The following is a 23,383-nucleotide window of genomic DNA, read 5'->3' on the forward strand; positions in this document are numbered from 1 at the left end:
AACATTACAGAATTACAATGCAAATTCTACACTCATTTACTGTTTTGTCAGGAACAGTATGTGTAGCTAAATATCATGCAGACTAATGCAACAGCATTGAAATAAATCCTACATTTTTTGATTTGTATTGCATTGTAATGAGAGGTGTAATGACAATTCATGTGAATCAACACCTTTCCAAAACAGTGAAAGGATAGGTTCACACTTTTTCTAGTCAGACACAATAGGCAGGTGCCCAGTCCTCTGCGGAAATCCTCTGAGATAACCCAGGAATCAGGAGTTTGCTAGCCTGTGAGTCAACCATAGTGACGTCTTTCAGCAGTTAATATTAGCTTGAAGCCCCAGTGCCAGCGGCAAAAGACCAGAAGCTCGTTCAAATACTGACTGACAGCTGTGAGCTCTTCTATCATTGGTTGGAAGGGCAAGGCTTGCTGTGATGTGGAAAGCATTTCTTTTCAGTATCTTGAATCAATCAGTTCATTAAAAAGATTTGTTCAAAAGATTTGTTCACAGAATCGTTCAGTACTGAATCATTAGTGCTGTCACTTACCAAACCCCATTTATAATTCTTAATATTTTAAAAGTTTCCTCACTCAGTATTAGAGGTGAATGCTGGTTTCCATAACCTTTAAAGTCTTTTTAACTGATCTACAGTTCGGCATTACTCTTGAACTCGTTGGGCCTGATTCCAGCAGTTCGAGCCACTGACTATCACTCAGGACTCACGTTCATTGTGTAATACAGTCAGTGAATAAATCAGTGAGTGAGTGTATCCCTGCACGTTCGCTGACAATTGACTGAGGGCTCAACTGAACTGAGAAATGAACGAATCATTTCAGGAAGTCTAGCTTGCTCAGAAACTCTAAGAGGGAATATCTCTGCACTGCTGCCTGGCTGTTCAAAGGCTCTGGGTCATAGCAACACTACTTTACATTAAAATATGTTTTGGAGCATATTTCAACTAAGCAAATTATTAGGAAAAAGGTTACATACTGTAGCTTTAATAGCAAATTGATTGAACTCTGTTTGTTGAGTGCCTAATGCAGACCACCAAGGAGGCCTTTCTGGGTTGCTTGCTTTTACCATCTATTCTTGACATTTTATATTGTTTAACTACTATATTGTTATTTTATCCCTCTGTGTTTTATGAGCCCCATGTTTGTTTTAATTTGTATTTGTTTCATCTATTGTTTTTTTTCCTTCACTTCTGTAAAGCACTTCATAACTTTGTTAAGAAAACTACTATATAACTAGAGTTATTTATTTATTTAATCATTATAATGGGCTATTATTTCAAAGACAATTGGAACAACCCCAAAGAGACAAAAAACCACCAGGGTCCGATATAGGAGGTGTGGGGGGCCTTTTATCTATCCCCAGGGTCCCATTTTCTCACAGTCCGCCCTTGTGTTTAGGATACTACTTGATCCCGACTAAATTAACGTTAATCAAAGACAAATGTTCCGCGCGCGCCCACCGGTTACCTCTCCACTCAGTTGCGGTGAATGGGGCAGAGCCGCGCGCACGCAGAGATCACTCGCGCTGGCTTGCTATTAACGTTAATAACGTTATCTCTCGCGTCACTCATGTCCCCAACAACGACGGCTGCTGCTGCTGCCTGCCGAGGAGGAGGAGGAGTAGGAGGACGGGACTGCGGTTCAGGTGCACCGCTGTGATTGAGAGACAGTGAAGTTTCAACGCTGCGGAGAAGAGAGAGATGAACCCACGGCTGAAACACAGCGCCCCGATTTGTCGACAAGTGTTTATCTGTTGAACCGCCATTGTTTTATCGGTGATGGGATTCCTTCAGGAGCGACCTGCCGCCTAACCCCTCTAAGGTAAGGAGGAGTGAAGCTAAACGGCGGTTAACTAACAAAAGATAGTGAGTCAAACATGGGGTAGGATGCTGTAGTGGCCCAAGCAGTCTGTACAAGTGAGGGCTGCTCTGTTTTGGGAGTTTGTGTGGGCGAAAGTTAACTGCAACATCCCGTCGGTGAGTCAGTAATATGGATGTCAGTTATAGTAAAATACACGGCCAAGTCGTGTGTCCTCCGAGTCTCGTGTCGGAGCGGGATGCTACCAAGCGACTTGACCTCACATTATCACCACCGTTATTAGGCTATTACAGTTGTCTTTACTGTGGTTTGGCACAGCTGTGAATCGGCCCTCAGTGAACATTGTCAACGCACGCAAACTTGTGGTAAGTGAGTGCAAACGGGACAGACAACAAGGCTGCCATTGTACCGGATCAGCGGCGGATTAACGGAATTCCTTTTCTCTGCACCGTCTGAATGGCCTTCAGTCTCTCTCTCTGCCTGCCTGCCTGCCTGCCTGCCTGTCTCTGTGGGTATAACATCTCGGTTTCCAGCTCATTCAACCTCTTGCACTTGTTAGGTGTTTTAGTTTACTCTTTCTAACAGTCAGAAGCCACCAACCCAGAGATGTCCAACTGAGCTGTAGTGAACATGTGGATGGGACAGTGCTGGCCAGCAGACTGTTGTAGGTATTGTTGTCAGTGCATGTGGCTTAAAGGCTGGTGATTAGTAAACAGTTGTGCAGTAACTAACCTTTTTTTAAATTATCGATTCTCCATTAAGGAAATATCAGAAAATTGTGAAAAGTACCTTTCACAATTTCCCACACCCAAAAGTGACATCCTTAAATTGCTTGTTTTGTCTGACCAGCAGTATGAAATCAAAATAACATTTGATTTACAATGATATACCATCTGATAAGCTGCAAACAAAGAATGTTTGGCATTTGTGCTTGATAATTGACTGTAATTACAAATCAATTATCAGAATTGTTGGCAATTAAGTTTCTGTCATTTGAGTGATTAACTAATTGTTGCATGATTAGTAAACAACATTGCAAGGTGATGTCACTGGGGCTTTAAACTGAGGCTGTATAGAGTTGATAAGCACTAGAGGACAACTGCAGTCAGTATGTGTCACACAGGTCTCCAGCGTGTTGTTTGTCTGCCCTGCTGATAAAAAGCTGTTGTCTTATGACTGATCATCACTGTTAAGGATAAAGACTGTTATGTAGGCTGCAAAAAGTCTAATTACATCCCATAGACAATCAGATCTGATATTGGTTGAAGCCCTTTTATGTTCTAGTACTCACAGACAATAAACAAACATAGGCCCACATTTTCTATTTTATCCCCCCCACCCCTCCCACCCTCCTTCCATACACTTGCACATCATGCACAACATGCACCATCCCCGGTTCTCTCCCCCACCTCCCCCCCAGTATGTGGTCAACCAACATGTGGGGAGGTAATCCCAGCTATTAGGGTAATCTCCTCAGCATGACGATCAATAGGGGAGGGTGTGCGACAACTACCAGACAAGAGTAGCGGGGGGACAAAATTTGTGCTAAAGAAAAATGATTTAATCATCTAGATTAGGTCAGGAGACTGGGGTCTGGACAGGGGCTTGTTGCTGGAAGGGGGGAGGGGTACAGACAGAGCAGACAGGAAGATGTGAGGGGTAAGGCCATCTCCACTTTGGGCAGCTCCCTTGTGTGACAAAGGGCTGATACATTTAGTTGTTTCTTAATCTCAACTAAATGAAAATAAAAATACAGCTACACATCTGGAGCAAAAATCAAATGGGCAGTGCCACAAGCAATATGGACCTGCTACAAGAATGTATGTGTCATGAGTAAGGAAGTAAAAAAATGGATGCAACCATAATCAATAAGTAGTGAGGAATTTCTTGTTTATCATGATATCCAACTACAACAACATTTCTTGTGCAAGATAAAATAGAGTAGAATTAACATAAAATCAATATCAAAAACTGTTTTGTTTTTCCTAGTATTATTTCAAAGGAATACTTTAATCCCACAATAGTAGCTGCAATCTGTTGTGGAAATGAATGAGCCCATGACATGAAAATTAAGCTTTGAAGTCTACAGATTCCTGAGATGTACGCCGATTCTCAAGGGAGAATAACCCAACGAGGAGTCGGTGATCAAAACAGGTCAAAACCATTATGCTGCAATGCCTGTGTTAAATAGTAAAAACTCAGCATGTGCTCAGTGACAGACTTAGAGAGAAAATCATGCGCTTCAATGCTGCTGTTGATGACATCCAACAAACTTCTGTTAGTACATGTGAGTGTGATCATCAGTTAAAAAAGTCACATACATGCCAGTAAGTTAAGCAGTTACGACAACAACATTTTTTGCCACATTATGACTTGCTATCTTATCAAATACTTATAATCACTTGCTGCCAATACCCCCAAAAATCTTTAAAACCCCCCTCAACTTGTATGTAATTATGAAACTTTTAGATGTTAAATTTCTTGTTATTACTGACAGTGCCTCTTCAGGTGAAGCTTGCACAGCACCCAGGCAGATATGTTTTACATGGCTCCATGTCATGGAGCAGTTGACTATCCTGTAGTACTATACTACTATCCTGTACTTAAAATATGAACATATGCACAATTTTCAGACTGCCAAAAGTCTGCAAAATATCTGCTTCTGAAATAGTGTGTGCGCATACATGTGCACATTTTGCTGAGTGTGCAGCCTCTCTTTTGATGTAATTACCTAACAACAGAGCATACAGATGGACCACATACTGGATTCCGTCTCACGTTAACATATGCTAGCTGTCTCTCCCATGTTGTCTTTCTCTGTATGGGGTGTGTTATTCAAGGTACCTGGACTTTAAGGCCCAAAATATTAAATAATTTAAAGTGACTACATGTGAACAGATGGGAATAGAAGCTCTCTTGAAATGTATCTTTTGAAAAACAAAAAAACATACAAAAAGAAAGATTCACATAGTTGCTGTATTATATCATAGAAAATGATGATAATTTAGTTAGCAGAAGTGCTGAAACAATTAATCAATCTGTCAATTAGCATATGGACAGGAATTACAATGGCGAAATAAAACTGATCAGTGCATATCTCAGATATGTTTTGAAAATAGGGGAGAATAGCACTTACTGTAGTAACTACTTCAACGTCCCTGCCATTGCAAATAGTATTTGCTTTTATGAAGGTTAGTGTAGTCTCATTAAAGTACTGACATAATGAAATGCAGCATTCCTCTCTGTCCAGGAAGCAGTTTTTACCCTTTAGTAACCCTAACCTTAACCAAAACAAAATATTAGTGTCAGTGAGTACTGAATGGACAGAAAATGTTCTGACTTGGTGATGAATGAGAAAAAAAGAGAACTTGCCCTTTAAGTCTCCAGTGGAGGAACTGGAGTGCAAACACTGGCAAAATGTCCAGATGGAAGATGGGAGGGATGAGTAAGGCGTTCACAGATCCCTTCTGTTTGGCCCCATTGAGGCACAGATAGACGAGATTGGATCGGTCTGAGGGAGTCAGGTTACTATCGGCCCATTCTACTCCAAAGACGCGGTGGTGTAAAAGATGCAATACCCCTAAGGAAACCTAATCCAGACCCTGCTGCCAGCTGTCATTCTTTTGCTGCAGGGTAAAATCGCTAAGCAGGTATCACCTTACCCTTCTTCAATCCTTACCTTAATCATAGCAGGAAATCGGAAATTACACACATGTTGTTTGGTATGACAAATCTACATCTACCATGTAACTTGAGAATTTTGATCTTACACACTGATAAAGATCTACATTACATATCAAAAAAACAACAAACCCATTGCATAGGTCAGCTTCAAAACTGCTTAGATGTACTGGTTGTATAGTCACATGGTTTTGCTGTAGGTTTATTGAATTGATTTTTTATTTTTAACATCAAGTACCAAGTTTGCCATTTGGCTATCATCAATACAGATTCTTTTCTAAATCACAGAGGAATTGTAAACACAACAGTCTTTAGCTGAAACACTGTGGGAGGATGTAATACTAGATTATTTTTGACCCCCAAATATAAGATATTAATAGGTTGAGACCCCAGTCAATTAAATCTACTATTAAGTTAAAGTAACTTCATCAGATAAAAGGAGAGTAAAATTTAGCAAATTCTTCTATGTTGTTTCTGTGATGTTCAATAGTGCAAGGCTCAAGGTCCAATTCAAACTGAAATTTGACTCAAACTAAAGGGGACGTTGGGGTATTAATCCTAAAATTGTTTCACTGAACATGAATGAGGTATCACTGTTAGAGCATGCTAAGTCTCATTTTCCAGGTCAGTCCAACACAATGAGTTAGATTTAGAGCTGAAAGGACTAGTCGAGTAACTGAATTGTTTATCAGCAGAAAAAGAACTTGCAACAAGTTTTATAAACCGTTAATAATTTAAGAAATTTGCCAAGCAAAATATTCCCTATTTACAGCTTCTCAACTGTGACAACTTTCTGCTGGCTTATAGTAAACTGATTATCTTTAGATTTTGGAGTGCTAGTCTGACAAATCAAACAATGTAAATTTTGGCATCAATTTGAACTCATTACCAAATAATGAATCAAGTGATCTAGAAAATAATGAGCAGATGGGTCCATAATGAAAATCATAAATTGTAGCCTTAGTGAGATGGTCTACTATAATTCAACAAACAGTGCTCGTATTCTATGTACACATTACATTTGAAAAGAGTAAAAAGTATCTGTCCTATTGTAGAAATGTTCTTCTGTGATAGAAATCAGTGGCTAGAGTAACATGAATATTGCTTACACTGTTCTTTAACATGCTGTTTATTTAATCTTTGTTAATCTGTTAGGTTTTCTGTTGATTGCATTGGCAGTTTGATCCATTGAAATCAAAGACACGGTTTAAATGCTCACCTGTCAAAGGTAGTAGAGAGAACACGTGATGACAAAAAACTGATAGAGTGAAGGACAGAAAGCAGAGTGATAGAGAGACATAAAGGGAGACAGTCAGAGCGAGTCTGAGCTGACCTTGCCATGATAATCTAATCCCTGTTGAGAGTGCTTTTTTTAGAGAGCAAGTTAATGCCAGCAGATTATACTCCAGTGTCTCCCACACTAGCCAATCCACACTGAAAAGAGAGTGGGTCCATAGTGGATCCTCAGACCTACCACAACAGATAACCTCAATACCAGAAGGCAAAATTACCAGAGTCACTTGAAAATATATCTACAAAATCACATCTTCATCTTTGCCTTTCTGCTTTCAGTGGGATTGTTCAGTTAAGTTTCTGATGTCTGCATTTGGCCTTGCATGAGACATATTGTGTGTTTTAGAGAGTAACTGCAGGTAAAACCTCTGCCAAGAATCTCTCGTCTTCTCTTTGTCAATCTCCCTTCCCTGCGTTTGCTTTATTGCACTAAGGGGCATGCATGATAAAAGACCACTCATTGAGCAGCTCATCTCATGCTATGAAGAGTAATCCCTGTATATGTTGTGTAACCGAGTGGAGAGTTGGACAAGGAGGGGGATGGGATCCAATGTGCGCAAGTTTGTCCGTGCTTGTGACTGTTGAGCTCATGGCTGTCTAATCTCTTAGGTATATTAGGCTGTGCGCCCACAGTAGTGTGCAGCTTCACTGTTTTTCATGCAATTAAGTCATTCGAGGAACCCGGCTGACATTGAATACTTAAGTTGAATCATCGAGTCTTTAAGTTGTGTCCAAATTCTGAATAACCCAGGCTGTGTTGAGGTATATTAGTATGTGTCAGCTCTATGCGAGGTGCATCAGACTTCACAATGTGTGAACAATGTGACAAAATAAAAAAAAGTATACTAACTCCAGTTGGAAAGTCATTAAACTTGCCACGTCAAACAGGCACCTGCAAGAGTGTTTTGAGTCCACTAAATATGAGTCATTTTCAAGCGCCTCAGCAGTGAATCAGCAAAGAATGCATTTTCTGCTCACACTAAGGTGTTATGGAACAAGTTAGGAGATAAGAAACCTATTTCTCTACTTTGTTTGTGGGTAATTCTTTACAGGTGTTCAATATGGCCTACTGTGAACTCTTTGGCTTTTAAGTCAAAAAGCGTATTTCCTCTTGCAGTGGCAAACTAGGCATGTGCTTTATGCATTGTGAGTTATTGGTGCGTAGAGGGTTACTTTTAGTGTAGCAAGCCTGAGCTAGATGTGTGTGTGTGCAAATGCACCGTACAGTGAGTACAGGATAATAAGTTTTAAAAGGGAAAACATACAATAATTGGCATGAAATATATAGTGAATTCATTTCATATTGTCTACTGACTTTAACCAGCAACATGTTCCACTGGAATATTAGGAAACAGTAATAATCTCTTTACTTTTGTGGCGACTTTGCCTTCAATATGCCGTTAAATATTTTCTTTGGCTTCCAATAATTTGACTTTGCCATTTCTTATGACATATATACTCTATATTTTATGAAATTATGTAACAGCTGACACAATGTTTTTTTCAAAGCATTGATTTGATTTTGTGCATGAATGCATTGACAGTGCCCACAGACACATTTTTTAGATTTAGAGCTGGAGGGATGACTTGAAGATGAAGACATAAGACATGTTTTAATCTTAGCAAATATACCCTTATATTTAGACTGTATTCACAGCATAGAAAACTCTCTCAGTCTGTGTATTAGTTTTGATTTATGCTTCAGTTGTGTTTTCAGTTGGTGGAAACTAACAGGATTATTGGATACAAAACAGTAGATGCGAGGTGAGGCTTAGCAAGTGACTATGGCTTTGAACACTAGCATAAGGACAGTCACATGCTATCTCCAGTCAGGGGTATGTTGGCACAGGTTTGTTGCTGGTTGTTGAGAATATTTGGATGACTTCAGCACATGCACACTCACACTGGCACATATGCATGCACAGTCATGGGGAACACATATTTACTCAAAATTGTTATATATTTTATTACTCTGTGATTACAGAATTTTGCAGATAATAGCTGTGAGTGTAAATTTCCTTCTTACAAAAAAAGAAGTGAGGTATTTTGGCTTGTTTGATGCTACATCGGAAATTCTATTTCCAGTCCCTGGCAGGAAATTACACCCACAGTTTTGGTGCAGCGACCAGGCACACAAGCAGCGCACACATATACAACACACCGACAGTGGATATTTGCGTGCGCACACACACACACACACACCGCACACAGCACACAGGCTCTTAGCATCAGTGCCCTGACCATAGGGAGTTTGTGCTGAGCTGGTTGGGACGTCAGGATGAATCAATGCGAGGACAGCTGACTGGACATGCCTATTCATCTGCCAAAGAAAAGAGAGAGAAAAAGGGAGCGAGGGATTCTAAAAGAAATGAGTTAAACCCCTGGAGCAACATGTTTGGCTATCTGCATCACTTTACAGATCCTCCAAAGGGCTTTCAGTGTTTATGGGATGAGAGCAGGAGAGGTGGAAAAGACACAACACACAGAAAAAATTAAGCAGGAACGTTATATAATATATAGTATTATAGACAGTATAGAGTAAACATGCATTCCCTTCATAACACAATAACTCCACAAATGCAATTTGCTGTGTGATTGAGCAAAAGTAGGATATTGCAGATGCAAATATATAGCACACACTAAGCACGTAGGCTGCTTTGACAAAGGCCTAAGCCCATACTGTAGAGGCGGCTAACTCCATACTGATGGCCCGTTTATTCCCATCTGTTGCCCTCAGCTCTCTGACTTCATCCCCATTGTGTTAACTCATTACATTCGCCTTAACCTTAACCCCTTAATTGCCACCCTCCAGTTTCTCTTGCACATCCTCCCCCTCTTGGAGACAGTGTGCCACATTGCCCATGCACTAATCTGATGGGGTCTGCCTACCAAACACCTGCCATGTCCGGAAAAACCTCCTAAACTCCTCCCATATTCCAGATACAGCACCCATTCCAGCGTGAGCGGATCAGCACACATGACCGCAAGCAGGCAGGCATGCATGCAGACAGATGCGACCGTGGATGCAGATACAGATAATTAGACAGACAACCTCATCCTGTGAAAATCATACCAGAGTCAGTCTCATTTTTTTCTAGTCTTTAAGTGTTTGTGCACCTAGTTTTTACTCACATTCGAAGACAAACAAGAGTCGTCCTTTGTCCTGCCTCTGTATTCGAGGACAGTGACATGTAGGCCCAGGCCTCTTTGCTTTAACAATAACTCTCTCGACCCCCCAATGAGGGGTGGAGGGCCAGACATGAGGCGATGTGACAGTTCTAGTGCGGCCAACACAATAGCAGGTTTTTCTTTTGACTGCCTGGCTGGCTATATGCCACAGATTACTTTCTTCCTTACTATTAACAGTCTAACAAATAGTCATGTTTGCCTGAGGAACATGTTTAACCACATCAGAGTGTGCCATGTTACTATTCTTTATATAGAGTACAACAAATGCCTATTTTGTTTCAGGGCGGTTTTGTTCTGGTTTAATCAGATGTAGCAAAAATTTTAGGGGCTCTTATGTCAACATTATCTTCCTAGCTGCTGGTATAATTTGCCCCACATTTATGAAACTTTACATCTGTATAAATGTGGAGTTTCATTTCATCTTATTACAATATGAGAGAGGAAAGAAATGATTAAAATATAAAGGTTAACACACATTGTCATTAGTGACAATAAGATTTTTCTCCTGTTATTTTAACGGTAAAATGTACAAATGTACCTTGCTACCTTTACCCACAACCTTATGTCAGCACTTACCCAGAATCAGGGCTATGTGTATGTCTGTTTGTGAGTTTCTAAAATGAAGTTTGTTGATAATGGATTATTGATCGTGAATTAGAGTGGACTGCCCCTCAGGGCTCATCCTGGTTGGCCATCTCTTCATGCTTCACCTCACACACTCAATTTAGACATAGGAAACCAAAGGACACCCACACAAAGACACGCATGTTGAGACGCTGACCCACACTCGTACAGACATACAAACCAGCGTCACTCATCCACTGAGGCACAAAGGTTATTTTAAAATCTGTGTGATGCAAATTGCCTCGGTGAGCCATCTCTCCTAGTATAGGGTTTGTACTTTTATTTATTTTTTTAACACATATTGAATGAAACTGCCTCAGCATCAGCTGTCACTGCTAGTGTATTTATAGAGAAACCAGTCTGCACTTCTGGGAATGTTCTGTGGACCTAGAAGCAAAAGGATTTAAAGAAATGCGATTTTGTTTGATGATTTTTAATACTCATCATCTGACTTTTCTTTGATTTAAGAGTTTTTAAAGAGAGTCTATCTGTGGGACTTTTAAACAAAGGGATCAAGGTTTACTTAAATAACTTTATTTAATACTGTAAATCCTTAATTCCTGTAGTCTGAGTGGCATTCAGGGTTTGTAAGGCAACAGGCCAACAAAAGCCTCAATAACCACTTCATATTCAGTTTTAGGCCTTACTTATTTTGCAATTCAAATAAACATTATTATTATCTGAAATTACTATTCACACTTTCCTATAATCTTAAAATTGATTACAGATTGGTAATAATAAAATAACTAGCCTTTTTTGATCTGATGAAAAAATAATATGTGAATTTTGATTATATTGAAATATCACAAGCCTAATTTAAATTTCTTGTTCTATTTTCAGGTATTCAGCATGCAACCTGATAAAGTACATTTCTTCAGCGATAAAGATGGACACTAAAGCTGTGATGTCTTGCAAGTTTTTGATGCCTGTTCTGAGAACTCACTAACCTCTGGAACATAAACTTTGTGTAGTTTGAAGATTTTTTTAATTACACAGCTGTGATTTTTTGACATAACAGTGCTCCAGGAAAAGTAATGGAGACAGAAGAGAGGGAGGATGTATCACAAAAACGCATGGCTAATATAAAGTTAGAGACAGAGGAAGATGCCACCTCTGGCCACACCTGCGGGGTGTGTGGTCGCAGCTTTCCTCTTCTCAGCTCTCTGTCCCAGCACATGAGAAGACACACAAGAGAGAAGCCGTACAAGTGTCCATACTGTGAGCACAGGACGGCTCAGAAGGGCAGTTTGAAAGCCCACATCCGAAGCCATAAACTGGGCCTCTTCAGCCATAATGCCAGTGACAAGGAGGGGGATGGAAATCAGGAGCAGAAAGATAACCCTGAGATCCCCGACCATCCTGAAATCATCAGCACATCTGACAAAGCTCATAATGTCAATGGGAAAGTGAAGAAGAAAGGAGCCAAGAAAAAAGTTAAGGGTAAAGACAGCGTCGAGGTTGGTGATGCTGGGTCTTTTTCCTGCACTATTTGTGGGCAGGTTTTCCCTCAGGTACTACTCCTAAAATCACACATGAAAAGGCACCGGAGCTCCCAGGATCATGGTTGCCGAATATGTGGACGCCGCTTCCGCCAGGCATGGTTCCTCCAAAGTCATATGCGCATTCATCGGGTCAAAGCCCAGTTGCGGGGTGGTAAAAGCAACGAGCCTCCTGCCACAATCAATGGAGTTCCCCAGGACCCAGCAACCCTGATAAATGAAGAGTGCCTCTATGAGCTGTGTGCTGGTTGCGGTAACTTCTTCTATGACCGCAAGACCTTGCGAATGCATGAAAAGCTACATAAACTGAACCACAGCCGCATTCAAACACAAAATCCACCACAAGAAGACCATGACGCATCTGAGCTGCTCATTGCTAAGAGGCATTTTTTGGAAAGCCTGAACCTCACATGTGTTGGAGCGAGGGATACACCTGAGGAAAAGAGCTTGGGCAGGCGAATTCCAGAGCTAGATCCAGTTTGTAGTTACCAAGCATGGCAGTTGGCCACAAGGGGACGACTAGTGGAGGCCACAGAGAAATGCCTGGGATGGGAGGAGAGACTAGCTGATGCTGAAGTGGCATATGATATGGAGAAGGGCGAGTATGTGCCCCTGAAGCAAGAGAAGAAAAGGAAGCCAATCGACACCTCTAGCTCCAACATTAAGAAGAAGAAGGGTGACACAGGCCATGATCACACATCAAACAGCCTGGCTCACACTAAAGGTGTTGATAAGAGGATTTCCCAGGATCGTATTCTGTTGAACGGACTTGGTCATGCATTTTATGAGGCGCTGCAGACGAAGAAGGTCAAAGAAGTTCACTTCTCACCTAAACAGGCCAACAGCATCAGAAGCCAAGACCAGGAGGGTAAGCCACACACGACACCACACTACTTTACCAGCGCTATGAGTTTTGTCAAGATTTGAGTTAGGAACCAATTACCAGACCTAATTTGTGCTGAGGACAGTTGATTTATATTGAATATTGCATCCCTTTTGTTAAATCAATCTATCAAAGGTCATGATTGTGGACATACACTGCATTTAGTATGGACAGACCAAAAGTCTCTCTCTGATATTGCTACACAGTAAGATAAACCTATCAGGCCATCAATGTGGAAACTCAACACTCAGACAATTCTGTATTAGGTGGGAAAAGTAGTTAAACTTATCATTATATTGTGGAAAAGGGGGACCTCTAGTGAATTTATAATTGAATTACAGCAACTATAATTGCACTTTGGTATTCAAAAAGATTTTGAAAATGCACAGCCATGAAGGTTTTCTCATAGAGGCTTCAAAAGAATTTAACAGACATATTAAGTTTAATTCCAAAATTTTAATACCTATTTTGTTGTATATTTTTTGTTGAACTTAATTAATGAATATATAAAAAAATAATGTCTACACTGTTTTGTTATCAAATGTTTTGGTAGTTTTAAAGGCTAAGTTTCAGTAGAATCTTTGCACACTTGCAGCAGTACTTAAGGAGAGCAGGTGGCCCTTTTTCAAAGCACATTTCCAATTTGGAATAAAATAAATAAATGGAAATATGCAATAGAAATCATGGTTATTAAAATTGGTACAGAACAGAGTGTGTTTGTTGTGACTTTGTGGAGTTTTCTCCTTTCAAATCTTGCATTTACATATTATCTCTGAGTGGAGTATTCCAATATGAAACTTGCTGGTTGTTATGATCTGTCTTTTGACCAATGTAACTCCGGACCCCTGATGGCTTTTGACATAATGCATAATGTAATCACTGCTAATGACCTTATATTACATAGACATACTAATGCAACACTTTAATTCTACATCTGTCCTTTACGCTGCTTCTTCTGCTCTTACTTATAGATAAAAAACCCTACTTCTGCGAGCACTGTGATTTCCACACTGTTGACGCCTCACTACTCAGGTCTCACCTGCACAAGCACCACCAGGACTTCCTGGGACCCCACAGCAAACACAGCACCATTTTGGACAACATAAGCCAGAGTGGTTCCAAAGCCTCAAGATACATGGACTACCTCAGAAACAGGAGTGCGTTACTCAGTCAGCCATACTGGAGTCCTTACACATGTCCACCTGGCCAGGGGTCAGCAGAGTCAAACATTAAAACTTTTAAAACTGAAAAGTCAAATGGTACAGGGGTCAAAGGGCAGGGACAAACTACTAATGATGCTGGCAGTCTTCTTAATCTGTCTGCATTACCTGTAAGTGAAGGAGACAGCACTGTTAATTATCCAATAAAGACAGAGGGCCTGGTGAGACATCAGTGCCCATACTGCTCCCACACTACCAACTACCCAGAAGTACTTTGGATCCATCAACGAGTTGCACACAGGGTGGATAGCAGCAGCTCCACGGCACCCAAATGGGCGCCCTGCACTAACAATCTCAAGGGTTTAAAGACAGGTGCTTCCCTGTGGAGACGCACAGGGCCTCCACCGTTCCTTGAAGGAAAGGACTGTCCAGCCTTACCTGCTCCAAGAACACAGCGCACACAGCCCCCAGGCTTCACAACCCCCAGCAGCAGCAGCAGCAGTAGCAGTAGCAGTAGCAGTGGCAAGCACTCAGCAAGCACTCAGTCTCAGTCTAAAACCCATTCAGGTGTCCCTAAGTCCAAGCATCCGTCAAAGGACTCACGCTCTTCAGATGGGACATACTCTAGTGGGAGGGTGGGACTTCTACCTCAAAAGAAGTCTGGTGGACAAAACCGGGGTGTGGAGGGGGGAAGTAAAGGCCCCAGTGCCCAAGCTACTTCATCAAGCAGTATTGTGCATAACAAGAGTGTCTCTAGTTTCCAGCCTACCAGCAGCCCAAAACACAGAGGCCACAGAGCTGCAGTGGAGGGAAACTTCCCTCAAGAGGGTTTGGGTTTTATGTTGGCCAGGAATCATGGCGGGACTTCCTCTAACACAGCTGCAGATAGACTCCATCCCCGCAGACAGTCATGTGACTCCTCTTCGGGTCCTAAGGGTCCTGATCTGTGGGCTGCCATGAACATGTGGGGGCTACATGGAAGCAAAGCATATTTAGAACCACTCCTTTTTGCTCAGGGAAAGAGTGAGTCAACAGGAGAAATGCCAATGGACGTTGATATTTTGAGTCTGCTGAAGAACTACAGTCCCCACGACCTGGCTGCTCTCTATCAGCACTGGGGGTTTATCGACCCCAGGATTGATCCACAAGGTAAGGAGGAACTTTGATTTTGTGTTTTGGTTTATGTGTGAGGGCAGAGACCTAACTGAATACTGCTTATTTCAAGATAGAGGCCAACAATGATCAAAATTTTAATTTAAACGTAGTGAGACAGACTCCAACAATAGTATGGCTTTATGTTGTGATGTTTTTCCAATGGATGAATCACATCTTTAAGTGTCTCGACTATTAATAAAACCCGCAGAATGTGATATTTATCTATAAACGCTCTTGTAACACTTTTATTTCTACAGCAATGTTGCCGTTAAATGGAAATTTTGGAAATGAAGTCCATTCCTCCTCTGAAGCTTCCAAACAAGTATGTTTTCTTTGCAGCATTCACTGACACTATGTAGATTTGGATTTAAAGCATGCATAATGATTAGTTAATAAAAATGTCTCCTCATCCTTCAAACTAAAACCTGAATCAACAAAAAAGTCAAAAAATCAATTAAATGCATAATTGTATGACCTTACAAACTATTAAGTATATTAATTTTTATAATTAAAGTTAACCCATAGATGAAAGATCAGCATTTAAATATAGGCCTGTTTTACTGCTGTGTTAACTAATTATTGATGTGATGAAACTTTAGCACAATAAGGAAACTTTAATATTTTAGATATAGTCCCTGAGTGTCAGTATTCAAAGTGGTTGGTGGTGGGGCAATCACAGATCGTGCTTTAATTACAGTTTAACTTGAAATATATGAGAGTATGTTTTATAGTAAGTATAAGTCAGTCAACTGCAAACCTGCTCTGTCACTTCACTTTCTAAAATTAAGAACAACAGAAAAGTCCCATCCCTCACAAGTGTGCACAATATGTCTTCACCAACTGTGTGTGCCTGTTCTCTTGTCTGTACCCTGTCTGTGTCGGAGTACAGTCTGTCATTTCTGTGCACACGTGCGTCTGCGTATTTTCATGTGTTTCCGTGCCTGGCTGTCAACTTCCACAACCTGGCTGTCTCTTCCTTCTCATTTTCGTAAGAGGCGCTGACAGGGATGAGGCAAACAAATAATAAAAAAAACACTGTTGTCCCCCTCAGGGTAAAACTCGCCCAGCATCTCCATATGGTGTGTCATCAGCCTGTCAGTCAGGCCTACCCTGATGCTACCTACAACTGTTCTTGCTTTCTCCTCTTTCCCCTAGAGTAATGTGTGGGCAACTTTTTAAACACAGGAGATGGGCAATATCTCAGTCTGTAGGGGTGAGGAATTACAAATCAGATAAAACTAATATGGATAACACTGTGGGTGCTATTAAACAGCACCATGGGAACATATTTCTACTACAGGAGCTACTACTTTTTGTATGTTCTTTATCATACATGTTTCTCATGTCTTCTGGTCTTTAAACCTTCATTATGTTAAAAAGATACCAACTTTACTCTGTCCTATATAATGCCCTTATTCAGGGGCATTAGGTCTCTTTATGTGCAACTTCACATTAGCAAGACCTTTTAGGTAAACTAATACAGCAGCCACTGCATGAAATATCATAGTGTTGCAGGGCCAACATCATATCACTGAAGGCTAGATTATCACAGTAGTGTAGAGGTAATATCAGATAGTGTGTAAACTGAAAACTGGTTAATCTGAATGGGTTTTCATTAATACTATTAACATAAAATGCCCCAAACCTTGATAGATTTAAAATTTTGCTCAAATATACAGTCGTATATAAAAGTATATACCAGTAATTACCATATCCATTTACTTTTTCCTAATAAACAGGATTAAACTATTAGCAAATGTTGCTAAAACAAAAACATGCCGTTAGATCTAATTGGTGTGCTTCACACTTGTCTCCTGCAGGTGAACAGCCGCTCCACTTCGTCCTCAGGGTCTCTTCATAAAGGAACGTGAAGATACTCCGTTTTCCTGTTGGCTTCCAGCTTTCACGATACAAACTGCTGAACAGAGGCCTGTTGTTCTTTAAAGGAACCAGCCATAACTCCTAAAAAGGACATAGGCACTGGATAATGCACAATATATGCAAAGCAATGAGGTGGACTCTGATTTTTTTTTTTTTTTTTTTTTTTTTTTTTTTGTCATAGTGTATGGTTGTTTTATTTGAAGTGTTAGGCATGCATTTCATTTCATTTTTTTTTCATTTTTTTTTTTTTTTAAAGAATGTAGATATACTAGTAACTGAAACATACATGGAGATATGGTTCTATGAAAATAAGGCAGAATCATTTAGGCTTACTGTACACTGTATGGCAACAACACTCCAGGTGGAAATGAACTGAGAAGCTACCATTACAAGGATAACTACGACATTACTTAAAGAGACTCAGAAATCTGCTTGGAGTGAAAATTAGTTTTAACTGGAGAAAGGCCCTGCACAATATGAAATACCAATCTTACAAAGAAAGATGCCTCAAAAAACATTCTGAATTATAAAATGTAAAGCTATGTCATGAATGTTTTGCTTCACTTTTACATTTCTACGTATTTTTCTGTTTTCATTTTGATGTTCTTTATGGGAGCCTACTTCAAATTTGACCTGAGAGTGAACTTGTCAGTGATCATTAGTCAACTGTTCTCATCTCCATTCTTTGAGGGTCAAAGTGCTCAGTCAAGGTTACTTTCTTTTCAGTTATGGTGAGAAAGCAGCAGCTGATCTCTACCACAGTTTACAACTAACAGCACAAAGTCACCATCCCACTGGAAGTACCGGCTTAATTAGAGCTAAATCTGACCAGAATCCAGGCTTAAGCACTATTAGCTCATCATCCCACACACATTTAGAAGGATGCACTAGTTGTACTATTATCACACTCAAACTCAGTCTGCAAGTTGTTCTGCAGCCCACAATTTGGTGTGGTGAACTGGCCTTAACTCAAAAAAGCTGACAAGAATATTTCATCACTAAGATGATTATTCACCTTATTTTCAACACATCTGTACACTATATTTTTTCCATTTATTACACAGATTACATATTTTTGGCTGGATTGCAACAGTGGGTCCAGCCCTATAAACGCAAATGTTGCTGACTGACTGACTGACTGACTGAGGGAAGAAATTGAACCATTGGTTATCCGAGTGCCTCATGACTGACTGACAAGGTTACACCATTGGTTGGCCGGCCGAGTGTTGGAGAATCCCCATTTGTCGTTGCTCTTTCAAATTGCGAGGGCAGGCTTTCCCTCTGCAGTCACACCTCTCTATGCTGACCTCGTGGCAGCTGATGTGAATGAGCTTCTAACTTTCTCTCTGAATGATAATTTCACAAGTAAATATAGCTGAAATCACAGCACAGTCTTTGTCTTTAATTTTTGTGTTTGGTGATTTTGTCAGACGACGTTGCATTTATAAAATCATGATTTTAGCAGCAGCTTGGAAATGGCTTGGAAGTTAGCATGTAGTCTTAATAGGCCACATTTCTGTCACTATTTACTTTAACTTGTTGCGTTGTCTGACAACGGAAACTGAAAAACAGAAAAGAGAGAAGCAATCAGATGAAGGGCTGGAACTAGCTGACACTAGGCTGAATGCTAATACGATGCAGTCCAGCCATATACTAGGTTTTGACCTAGTCTTGTTATATCACAAAGACTCGCCATACTTACCATACCATACATACAGACATAAAACATGCATCACATTCAAGACAATTTCTGGCTGTGTCTCTGGGGCCAGTTGTGGTGCATAAAGGGAATCAGTGCAGCGTTGAGCATTGTCAGTGTACCAGCCATCTTCTAGCCGTGTTCCACATCATTCTGCGGCGCCAGAGAGCAATTTAACCAACAACTCTACTGGTTTACAGCCTCAAACACACACGGTAACACAGCAACAACTTGGGTAGAATTGGATACTTTTTTTGGACCAGTTTGAAATCGATATCCATGTCAAACAGCACAATCTGTGGAAGTGGTACCATGCTCTTTATCATTTAATTTACATTTCTTCATTGCAAATCTGTGGCTATTGCCAAACTTAAGGTCCAGAATGGACAATCAATGAGAGAAAACCAGAGAAATATAATTAAAGTGGTGGCCATCATTGTAGCCAGTCTGTAAAACAGGTTTGTGTCAAAATAACCAGTGAGCAATGAAATGTGGCATCATGCTTTGTTATTCTCAATGCTAGAAATTGTCCTTTGTCTCCAATCAGAAACACAGTGTAAACATCTACACTCATTTCACATTGTGCTAGTTATGTAGCAATTTAACGCTGTAATTTTTAGAAGTAGCATAATTTAAGTAGTGATAATTCCTACTTATGTGGCCCCGACTTACATCTGCCAGCTGAGCTATTGAAAAACTACAGTTTTAAAGACTGTAGAATATTTGTTTTTGACTTTATGAAACTCACCTCATTCTCATTTGTTTTCATGTGTTTTCTGTTTGCAGATTTGTTTAGTATGTTTATATTTTAGTTCTACTGATTCAGTGTATTCATCTCCCATAGAGAAATAGTCTATGCATTTGACAGAAAGCCATCAAGTTATGGATTCTTGGGAGATCTTGAGAATACATAATTTATTATTATTGGAGTATTGATTTGATCTGTGTGGAAAATTTTTTTGATAAATATTGTAAATGATAGTTTTATTTAATGGTATTTTTGTTTGCTGAGAGTGGTATTTTAACACTCTGAAGTACTTGATATTTGTAGTAACAACAGAAAATGTAAAAAAAAATGTTTTTTTCCTGTGACACACACGAGGTCAGAGCGCAGGGTCAGCAGGGAGTGATGCTCCTGCAGCAGGTAGTATTGAGCCTGTTATCTTCTATTCTGCAACAGTTGTCTGTAAAGGCACTGCTGCAGACAGTTTGGCAGGGGAAGAGTCACAGCAAACCAGGAGACAGTGAAGTTTTATGCAAGCCTGAACTTTATGCATAACTAAAGCTTAAATTCGAGCTATCACTGGGTTTTTGTGACCATGTAAACTTGTTTCATAGTTAATGATGTTGGTATCAGAATTTCTATTTTCACCAGTTCTACGTCTGTCTGTAAAATTATTCAAATAAAGTTGGTTAATTGTTGATTTATAATTGTGGTGTGAAAATCAGCACACACACACACACACACACAGAAAATAATCTCAGGATTATGCATAAAAATGCCATTAAATTGGTTCATACCAATTCCCTGGAAGATTCAGTAAATCAGAGGAGTAGCAAGTAAACAGATTTAAAAGGCATCTACAAAATATGGCTACAAAGTTAATTTTTGCCCATTTCACTGGTTAATCATTGGTTAATGCTTAATATTAAGGCTCTTAAAAATGTCAATTAAACCAATATGAGCAGGTAAAAACCACTCTATGGTGAAAGTGGTCACCGCTTTTAAATGTATGGAACTTGTGTTTTTTTGCATTTTAAAAGGGTCACAAGCCAGAAAGGTGGGAGACCACTGACATAAACAAGCTGTTTTTATATTTTACATTTATAATAATTTTAGCAGACGGTTATAAGCCTTTATTTACAGGGTCAATGAGGATTATTTGTTGATTGTTAATTGTGCATGTTGCTTTCTGACAAATGACACATGACACTTGCTGCAGTTCACCACTTCGACCAGCAGATGGAAGGCAATATCAAGAAATAGAAAATGCAAGAACAGCTTTGATACAAATGCCACCCCTCTTGGTTAAAATATTTGCTGTCTATATAAATGCTACATGTGGCATTATATTTCTTATACTCCTTTTTTTTTTTACCACTAACCTATTAAAATGTTTGCCCTGAAACTCTCTCTATAAGCTGTCCATGTGTTCAACTTGACATAGTAAAAAGACAAAGCTTCAAATTATGGATGAGGCCCTTTCTCCCCCATCATCAGACAGTTTTCTGCCTGCAGGCGTGATTGAGATGTCAGAACTGGTAAATTTCAAACTTGGCCAAACTGAATCCACAGGCAGCTTTTAGTATTTTAGCTTCTGAAAATGTGTCAAGTAGATACAGTTTAACATATGGAAAAACAAAATAAGTCACAGAAAAGCTTGTGAATTCTAATATTTTCTTGTGACTGTTAACATATGTGCGGCTGACCTTATCTGGTTGGTGAAACCCGGAGGAGAAAATAAATACTGAATAAAGGTTGTAGTCTGAGCTGCTGTTGTCTAGCACATCGACAAGGCATGAGCACTTGTGCGACTGTGCATATGTGTGTGTCTGTGTACACGCTGGTGTGCCTGTATGTCCTTGTCACAATGTGTTTGTCAGTGGGTTGTGTTATATCTTGGTGCAGTGACAGCATCAGTTAGCTGCCTGAGAGACATCAGAGATCATGTTTGCAGTGCCACCAGCAAGAGGGCTGAGAGTCGGTGCCGGCCACAGGGTCTGGGAGTAGATAATGTCAGGCGGCTGGGAGCAGGAGAAATGCAGTGGCATATGTTGTCTGACAGGAAAACGCTTGGCTGTTGTCGAGCAGGAAAGAGATGGGCCGGTGGCCGATTGGAGTGACAGCTGTCAGGACTGCGTGTGTGTGTATGTGTGTGTGTGTGTGTGTGTGTGTGCGTGTGTGTGTGTGTTGGTGTTGTACTGCTGTCCTTATGAGAGCCAGCCTGAGCTTTAGACATCGCAAGTGAGGACAGTATTGTAAAGTGACTTTATTTTGGGAGGTATTCATTTATTTTTCAACAGGGTGGTTTAAGGTTAGATTTCATGTTTAAGGGATATATTTGGTTTAGGTCGGGTTAAAGTTTGACTTTAATCCAAACAAAGACAAAGACAAAGACAAAGCTTAAAACTTGAAGTGAAGTGAAAGGAATTTAATATTCTCCACCAGAATTACACAGCAGACTATAATGTAGTTACATTACAGAAATATAATTGAAAAATTAAATAAAGAAATAAATCAAATGTGAAATTTTTATTATTTTTTTTTTGTATTTTTGAAAATTTCTTTTTTTCAAAAGCCAGAAAGTTGCACAGTGGCTACATCTCCGCTTTGATACAAAAATATTGTTTGTATATTTGATTAGGTTTGGAACGTGGTTGTGAAAGGTAACACATGTTTGTTGTAAGTGGTTAACAGAGCATTTAGTGTACGGTGATGACCCAGGTTAGATTAGGTAGCGAGTTATTTCTTTTACATATTTCTCATATTTAGGAGAAAGTTTCAGCTCTACACACACATCATCTTGACCAGTGGTTCCCATCGTGGGGTTCAGGACCCTCACCAAGATGAATCTAAGAGGTCGTAAGGTGATTTGTAGGAAATTATTTTTAACTTTTATCTTTTTGCTTTTTACTTGCAGAATACTAAATAGATTTACCTTTTAGAAACCACTGATCTAGACCCTAAGCCTACTGCTTTTGACCTCTTTATCCCTTCACTTTTCGTCAGTCCAATACCAGTCATATTCAATTTTTACCAAGTCTCGTCTTAAATTAGGTATACACCTTATGAAGATCTGTATGTTTTTTTCCCATTCAGTCATATTTCCATATAAAAGTCTATTTTAATTTCTTTCAAGTCTTTTAAGTCTATTGCAGTGTCTCAGTTTTAGATACTGAGACCCCACTGTGACAGTAATGACTAGACAGCAGGCTAAAATACTGAGCGCCGCCTCAGACAGGTGGACACTGGTGATAAGGAGATTTCCCAGCAGCCACAGTAGGCGACTGGAAATGTTGTTCTGTACACCTCGATTGTTAGAGCATGGCATTAGAAGTTGCCAGGATCAGCGATGTGCATCATTGTACTGTAAGATACTCTGAGTACAAGCATCCACCATATGCCATATGTCATTTTATTGATTTTCATTTTATATTTATTTGCAAGAATAAAGAGGTTCTCTAAATGTAATAATAAAAATGCTTTTAAAGTTTCCATCTAAAATCAACAAGTGACTTCTCATTTCACAATCCATAATGAGACCTTAAATATAGTGAAAAAGAAGTTGGTCATTATGGACCTCCACTAAACACAGTAAAAGATGGAGTGTGACAGTCCAGGTGGAGAGAGACACGCAGGAAGAAGAAGGCATATCCATCAGATTAACACACAGTAATGTCTTCCTGGTCTGGCTCCCAGCATCAGTGATTTATCAATGCAAAGCTAATAGCATCAATATGAATCTAACTAAAAATCAATATTT

The 23,383-nt window shown here is 39.8% G+C and overlaps 1 protein-coding gene across 1 annotated transcript; it reads left to right on the plus strand.

Annotated features, from left to right (window-relative positions):
- Window positions 1-1,613: 1,613 nt before the first annotated feature.
- On the plus strand, window positions 1,614-20,323 carry LOC111659253 (zinc finger protein 516-like). The gene is made up of 5 exons (XM_023412122.2): window positions 1,614-1,838; window positions 11,463-12,989; window positions 13,976-15,313; window positions 15,577-15,641; window positions 17,140-20,323. Exons 2-5 carry the CDS (start codon window positions 11,657-11,659, stop codon window positions 17,188-17,190), a joined length of 2,787 nt encoding a protein of 928 aa, XP_023267890.1. The 5' UTR covers window positions 1,614-1,838; window positions 11,463-11,656; the 3' UTR covers window positions 17,191-20,323.
- The last annotated feature ends 3,060 nt before the right edge of the window (window positions 20,324-23,383 follow it).

Source organism: Seriola lalandi, unplaced genomic scaffold (genome assembly GCF_002814215.2).
Source record: "Seriola lalandi dorsalis isolate HSWRI2012SDOR001 ecotype SW California unplaced genomic scaffold, Sedor1 jcf7180002054476, whole genome shotgun sequence".
Taxonomy (NCBI): domain Eukaryota; kingdom Metazoa; phylum Chordata; class Actinopteri; order Carangiformes; family Carangidae; genus Seriola; species Seriola lalandi.

What these genes read in the sequence shown, in the direction of transcription:
- LOC111659253 (XM_023412122.2), top strand. Translation starts at nt 11,657, where the DNA reads ATGGAGACAGAAGAGAGGGAGGATGTATCACAAAAACGCATGGCTAAT. An exon ending in CCCCAGGATTGATCCACAAG is followed by an intron (nt 15,314 to 15,576) that starts GTAAGGAGGAAC and finishes TTATTTCTACAG; the next exon opens with CAATGTTGCCGTTAAATGGA. An exon ending in CCTCTGAAGCTTCCAAACAA is followed by an intron (nt 15,642 to 17,139) that starts GTATGTTTTCTT and finishes TGTCTCCTGCAG; the next exon opens with GTGAACAGCCGCTCCACTTC.